This window comes from Daphnia carinata, chromosome 9 (genome assembly GCF_022539665.2).
Source record: "Daphnia carinata strain CSIRO-1 chromosome 9, CSIRO_AGI_Dcar_HiC_V3, whole genome shotgun sequence".
NCBI lineage: Eukaryota > Metazoa > Arthropoda > Branchiopoda > Diplostraca > Daphniidae > Daphnia > Daphnia carinata.
Window position 1 is genome coordinate 1398005 of NC_081339.1, and position 7767 is coordinate 1405771.

At 35.0% G+C, this 7767-nt stretch overlaps 1 protein-coding gene across 4 annotated transcripts; it reads right to left on the reverse strand.

Moving 5' to 3' along the window:
- Positions 1 to 12: 12 nt before the first annotated feature.
- On the reverse strand, positions 13 to 2956 carry LOC130704364 (serine/threonine-protein kinase ULK3-like). Of its 4 annotated transcripts, none has more exons than XM_057525813.2 (10): positions 2733 to 2953; positions 2484 to 2627; positions 1683 to 1897; positions 1390 to 1616; positions 988 to 1249; positions 728 to 901; positions 530 to 630; positions 389 to 472; positions 199 to 292; positions 13 to 137 (listed from the first exon to the last, which is right to left on the reverse strand). In XM_057525813.2, the coding sequence occupies exons 1-10, from the start codon at positions 2891 to 2893 to the stop codon at positions 118 to 120; spliced, it is 1482 nt and encodes a 493-aa protein (XP_057381796.1). In that variant the 5' UTR covers positions 2894 to 2953; the 3' UTR covers positions 13 to 117. The 4 variants fall into 4 exon arrangements, with proteins under 4 accessions (XP_057381796.1, XP_057381797.1, XP_057381798.1 ...); XM_057525814.2 differs by having other exon boundaries at positions 2484 to 2635; positions 2733 to 2924; XM_057525815.2 differs by having other exon boundaries at positions 2484 to 2668; positions 2733 to 2870.
- Between the last annotated feature and the right edge of the window lie 4811 nt (positions 2957 to 7767).

Consider the following 7767-nt stretch of genomic DNA (forward strand, 5'->3'; position numbering starts at 1 on the left):
ACGAGTCATAAATTGGGACTACTTTCTATTTTTGTGTATTCGAATGGCAAAGAACTGTTTTAGCAATCACAGCGCAAGTTTTCAAAAATACTCCTCCACACACCTGATGTTGATTTCCTATTGTAAACTGCAATATCCTTCAAAGTAAATTTCATGTCATTTCTTTTGGAGTACCTTATAACTGATTGAATTATTTACCACTTGCATCTCCGCTCTGAAGCTCATCGACATTTGACTGATGGAGATCATGGAATGTCTGCAGTTGTTCAGCTCTATCCATCCATAAAGTGATCTAAGTTGATTGATGTAGTAAAGGAAGTAGCAACCGCGCCATCGCGTGCAAAATTTACATCTTTGAAAAAACTTTGAAATATGTTTAGCATCGAACCTGAAGACGAAGCAATTCTCTCCTACGCCCCTTGGATTCGCTTCGAAGCAGAGGAATCAGTTTCTCCAGCGCCGCTTTGTAGCGCTGTATGGGACAGAAGTTTAATCAGATGACTTCAATTTAAGGTAACCAGTATGCAACCTCTAATGCAACCGCGTGCTGCCCCTCGCCGTCGTATTGAACTCCTTCCAATCCAATTTCAAGTGCCGACAATAAATCTGGAGTAGTGGACGAAAGGGATTCTATAGGAAAAACAAGTAAGGTTTATGGGTAATAGCCCAAATCTGTGAACATATGGGTTCAATGACAATCATTTCTGAATTTCTTTGATTAGCTTACGAAGTTCTTGGAATGTTGGTGACATATTTGCACGCCAATCGCGAGATAGCGGTGCTTCAGCGGAGAGAGTATTCTGTTTTAGGACATTTTCTGAGCTTTCGATTTCTTGAATTCGACGTGAACATACATCAAGTCTTTTTCTAATTTGGGCGTCCCGTACAGTAGCAACATCAGCTGTTACAAAATAAAATTTAAAGAGAGAAAATAGAAGGTTGATTTGCGAGTAAAAAAACTACAGAGGTCCGGATGCGAGATGATACCTGAAATCAAACGATTTAGGAGTGTTTGCGCTTGACGGTAGAGAGTGACAGCTTCGCCTCTTCGGTTCCACTTGTCCATATTCTGAGCTCTCTCAAAAACTAACTTGGCTTCCGTTTCGGCTACGTTACATGACGCAACGGACGCTCTCACGAAGGGATGATTAAAAAATTCTTCATATGTCATTCGTTTATTTGGATCCTTTTGCAATAAACGTTCTAGGAGGTCCCTGCAGTCCGCTGAGATGTCTTTGGTAGTTGGTATCTGCCATGCCAACACATACGGAAGACAAGGAAAAACAAGCAGAACAAAGCATACTGAGTAATACATCGAAATGAAATGAATAAAATAATATAAAATAAAACAATAAATAAATTTTTTTTAGTAAAAACAAAAAAGTTTACAGTTATGGCAGCTTTGCTTTGAATGTTTTCCACTAATTCTTTCAAGCTGCTGGACGAGCATGGAGGTTTACCAAATAAGCATTCGTACAGAATTACACCGGTTGACCATAGATCGACAGAGGCATCATAGCTTTCTCGTCGGAGAATCTCTGGGGCCATATATAACGGAGATCCTCTAAAAGATGTTTCTCTTTGTCGGTTTTTAAGCGACTGTGCTAAACCAAAATCTGTGCAATAAGAGAAAAAAAAAATAATAAGTTTTTGAATCTATCCATCAATACGTCTAATCGTACCAGCCAATTTTAAAATAGGATTCCTTCGAGAAGTTAATAACAAATTACTGGGTTTAAGATCCATGTGGACAATGTTATGCTGCCGCAGGTATTGCAGAGCAGACGCTAGCTGGCATAGAAACGATTTGCATATCTTCTCTTGTAACTGTTTATGACTTCTAACAAAAACAGAAAGATCCCCACCTTCACAGTATTCCATGATTATGTAGATGAAACTGAAAAGAAGAACAAGCTTTAATATGAAATGAAAAAAATTATCTTCTGTTTGTTAAAAATAAATTTCTTTAGTTAAAAAGGGTTTCTTAGGCAATATAGTTTTTACGTAATCAGTTATCATGGGCGAGGTATTTTATCATGGACGACATACAATTTTTGAAAACATATTTTCACACACACACCCGCAAAAATTAAATCGACAAAAACTAAAAAGATTTTCCATGAGCTTCTTTAGTCCACCACCAATAACAATCAGGTGAATTCAACAGCACCCACTGACTCGCTTGAGTGAAGAACATGTTTCCCAATAGTTGAATTTACTTATGGATTTCTGTGCTTTTCAGCAATATCAGTTATTGTCATCAAGTAGGGATGTACCCTTTAACAACTTACATTACAAGGAATGTGGGATCTATCATATTGTGCCATTGACCTTAGGTTCATAAACACAACTTATTTTAAGTTTCACCAGGAATCATATATTATTCGTATAATTTACATCCAAGAGCCAGATTAGCCTAATTAACTGGACAATTAAATCAATTGCATTCACAATGTTTTGTCTGCATATTTGTAAGAACTTACTTTTCATCCCAGCTGAAATCTATCATTTGAATGATGTGAGGATGTCTTAAAAGTTTTAAAGCTTCAATTTCATGTATAATATTATCCACCGTATTTGCAGATAGCTCATTCTTGACTATGCATTTAACAGCGACAACTTGTTTGCTGTTATTCTAAATAAAAATATTACACTTTGTAACAGCCACCTCCAATTAGAAATAAGAGTAATGTTATTTCCTATTTCTAACTGAATCCATAATATACACTTACCACAAATCGGTATGCTTTGTAGACTTCAGAAAAAGTTCCACTTCCAATTTTGGTAATAAGAATAAATCCAGGTATTCGCGGCAATGGCATATCCAAATTCCACACACAGGAAATGCTCGGTGTTTTTTTATATGATACAGCCCGCCCAACTTATAGCTCATATAAATGAATTGGAATGGAAATACCAGTTTGCTATTCCTTAACTACCTATAGTGGTTCGTACCACCCAGCTTAGAAAAGGTAAACAATTCCAACTTGGTCTCCGTCACCTAGGGCCAACCGTTTGGCTCTTGGCCTAAGCCAATGGTTTTGCGAAGGCCCTTCTAACCGAAGCGCTTTTTCTTCTTGAGCTAAATCGCTTACTAGGGCTCGGCCCCGATCGTCTTTGATCGGGGCAAACCGCGGTTTTTCTTTTTAAAATCGTCAAACCGTCGGTTCGCAACATGGTCTCACTACATATGTACTAAGTAGTACAGTATCCTGCATAAAAAGAAGAACACCCGATTTTATTTTTAAAAGCCATCTATGGGCAAAATATATTAATTATTGACCTTTTTTAAATAGGGTTAGGGCGGGTTTGGCGCAAAAACGCTATAAGTAGGGAAGGGTAGTTTTAAGTCCAGACACCTTTTGCTAATGCCTCAGGTGTTACGAAAAATGTCTGGAAAAAGTAGTCTAGTCTTTTTTTGTTAGGCCCCCAACCCCCATGCCCCAGGCTAAGATGAAAAATATTTAATGAAAAAACTATCATCCTCAGTCGCCCACGTTGTTCAACAGCGACTTTACAGCGCGGAAAAAATTTCGTCTCATATCGGGATTGAACCACTGCAATCCGCTTATGAATCCGATCCTATGCCACTAAGCTATTACTTTTACTCGTTATTGTCTATACTTTTGCTTATAAAGAGATTTGTGGAGGATGAATACAAAAAAGCATTGCTATATGCTGTCGTTCTAATATGTCATTATGGGGCGTAGGCGGTGAGTATCGACTTGTGACGCGGGAATCGGTGTTCAAGACTTTACATAGTAAATTACTTTTATATATCATGTCGTTCTGAAACATCGTTTGTAAATAATATAACTTACAAATAGTAAAAAATTTTCCCTTTCAACCTCCATGAAATAAACGATTATATAGGTATTTCTAAGAAAATATTTGATAAATTATAGCTCAGTGGTAGAGGTTCGTATTCAGACACGGACAGTAGTGGTTCAATCCCAATATGAGACGAAATTTTTCCCGCGCTGTAAAGTCGCTGTTGAACAACGTGGGCGACTGAGGATGATAGTTTTTTCATTAAATATTTTTCATCTTAGCCTGGGGCATGGGGGTTGGGGGCCTAACAAAAAAAGACTAGACTACTTTTTTCCAGACATTTTTCGTAACACCTGAGGCATTAGCAAAAGGTGTCTGGACTTAAAACTACCCTTCCCTACTTATAGCGTTTTTGCGCCAAACCCGCCCTAACCCTATTTAAAAAAGGTCAATAATTAATATATTTTGCCCATAGATGGCTTTTAAAAATAAAATCGGGTGTTCTTCTTTTTATGCAGGATACTGTACATAGTTGCAGATGCACTTTTTCAACATGGTCTCAGTACATAAGTACTGAGTAGTACATAGTTGCAGATGCACTTTTTCTTATGGGGTACATGATAGACGCGCAGGGCGTTAGTCAATTGTTTTTTTTGGAATATTGTCTGCTTGGAGTTTTTCCACGCGGAAATGTGGAAAAAGACACGTAAAATTGTAAATTAAATGAGAACCCATGAAATAAATTTGTTTAACTTATCTTAGTTAATATTTAAGATTTTCTATCTAAGACAGAATACTGAAATTCTCTAGACACAAGCAAAGTGTAAATATGTACTTATAATTACAATTTTTTACACTTATTTACACTTTTTAAAATTTGAACTTGGCGCGGTAAAAAATGGCCGCCATAATGGTTTATCAAAAACCACTTTTTCAAACGTAATTTTTGGGATTAAATAATGCATCCTAAAAATAAACGTTTATAACAACTTGTTCCTGGAATCACCAGCAACAAAAATATTATAATGATTTCGTGTTTTGACGAAGGTTAAGCATCAAACAATCAATGCAAAGTTTCGTCTTTTTCACACACCCCCTCCCCTTTCTAAAATCATGAAATCCCTTAGTAATTATTTATGAGGAAAATAAACAGTCAAAATTGACAAAATTTGCATCAATCGATAGCTCTTATCAAGAACTATCTAATTCTATGAAATTTATGTTAAATTTTCAGAAAAGGAAAAAGTTTAAGCGTAACATCAATTTTTTTATTTTTATCAGTTGCGTCCATTAGAACCTTAGATAGAAAAACAACAAAAACACATTTTGCCTTTAAGATTTTTTCCCTTTGAAAATGTTAATAACAATTACACAAAAATAGATAGCCCTTACCAAGGGCTATTTACTGTAATTAATCAACTAATTATTGCAATTAATTTAGCTGACAAATAATTAAAAAAAATTTCTTTTATATTTTTTTATTTCAATTACCACACAAATTGTACATATTCATTATATAAGCAGAATATATATATATAATATACATTATAGTATTGTATATGTATAATAGTATCGTACATATATAATAGTAATATATATAAATATCTATGTATAATTGTAACATATATATTAGTATTTATATTGTACATATTATCTCATTGGAAAAATTTACATCAACCGAATTCATGTTATTTTAAGTAATTTCATTAATTTAAAAGACATGCGCTACACGCATTAGTGTTTAACTGGTTTAACTTTAGTGGTTTAACCACTAAAGCAACCAAATCAAGGCCCTAGTGGCGACAACGCAGACTTTCTCCATATAGAAAACTGTAGGCGCGATTATGTACTAAGTAGTACATATTGCCTCGCGACCAGCCTGTACTTTTTCTTATGGGCTAAACGCGCAGGGCGTAAGTCAATTGTTTTTTGGTATTCTGTGTGATTGTAATTTTTCCACGCGGAGGGCGCGATAAAACGTAATTTTCCACGCGGAATGTGGAAAAAGACCCTTAAAATTGTAAATTAAATGAGAACCGACGAAATAAATTGGTTTAACTTATCTTAGTTAATTTCTGCGATTTTCTATCAGACGGATATTAAAATTCCCTAGCCACAAACAAAATTTAAATATTTAATTATAATTAAAATTTTTTACACCTACTTACACTTTGAACTTGGCGCGGTAAGAAAATGGCCGCCATAATGGTTTGTCAAAAATCACTTTTTCAAACCTCATTTTTGGGGTTAAATGTAGCATCTTAAAAGCAATCGTTTATAACAACCTGTTCCTGGAATAACCAGCAACAAAAATATTATAATGATTTCATATTTTGACGAAGATTAAGCATCAAACGATCAATGCAAAGTTTCGTCTTTTTGACACACCCCCTCCCCTTTCTAAAATCATAAAAGCCTTTAATAATTATTTATGAGGAAAATAAACAGTTAAAATTGTCAAATTTTGCATCAATCGATAGCTCTTTTCAACAGCTATCTATTTCTATGAAATTTATGTTAAATTTTTAGAAAAGGAAAAAGTTTAAGCGCAATATAATTTTTTTTGTTTTTATCAATTGCGTCCATTACAACCTTAGATTGAAAAACAACAAAAACACGTTTTGCCTTTAAGATTTTTTCTATTTGAAAATGTTGATTACAATTACCTAAAATGGATAGCCCTTACCAAGGGCTATCGATTTATATTATATTTATATTATTTATGTATTAAATCAGCGAATATCGTAATTAATTTTGCTGACAAATAATAAAAAAATTATTTCTCTTATATTCGTTTATTTCAATTACAATAACTATTGTACATATATATAATAGTAATATATATATTATAATTGTATGTATGTATAAATATATAAATATAATTGTACGTATTGTTGCAGGATAAAGGCCCACAAGCCTCTTTTATTCAGACTATAGTTCTTTTTCACACGATGGAGCCTAGCACGGTACCCGTATTACAAAAAATATCTCAGCAACAAGAGCGATGTTCCCAGTTTCACAGTCTTAACCAGAGTGTCCGCTCGAGAGATGGTGAGGGTAGGAGAAAATGGGTGTCACCAGACGTGACATCTAGCAGGGGGAAAAGGGACTTGTCGTAATGTCAGCGGGGTACCCCGCAACATTCGGCCTTTCCTGGCCTGTGACTTTTCACGATTCACCTACATAATAAACAATACATAACACCACAATAATTTCACCCGTGCTAAAAGGCACTGAATAATCATAACAAATTCCACAAAAAATAAAGGTTCCTGCCACAATCTTACTCGCTCAAACGAAAAAAACAAAATCTGATAAGCTAAACTAAACTTATACCTAAGCTATACCCAACCCATTCAACACATAAACCTTACCATTCCCTTCTCATGCATTCGATTCCTACATCTGGGTGTGAGTTCAAAATCAAGATCAACACAACTAAAAAAAATAGCTCACGGATGGGGGAAACTATGGGTGGTTGGAGCAAAGCGCTATTTAAATTAACGGAAAACAAAACAAAAAAACAAACAACAAAACAAAAAAAAAAAAAAAAAAAAAAAAAAAAAAAAAAAAAAAAAAAAAAAAAAAAACAAAAACAACAACAAAAAAATAAATAAATAAAACAAAAAACAAAACAATCGAATAGTGAATTCCGAAAACAGATGACGCAAAATCAATATCAAACATCAAAACTATTAATTCAGATCAAAACCTTCGAGGATAATGGGGAGACGGGAAATTCGTCCGCTTCTTGTCTTCACTGGCGGCCGATTTGGGAATTCAGGGACAGGTACATGCTGGGCCGGAATTTCTTCTATGACTGGATCAACGGCAACTTGAGTCATTTCAGTTTCACCTCTATTTTCATTGTCGTTTTCACTTTCGGTTGGTTCGTCGAGTTCGCTCACATGCCACTCGTCACTTCTCGCTCGAAATGGCTTTAATTGCACAACATGAGCGTTAAACCTTCGTACCACTTTCCTCCTCCTTCTAGAT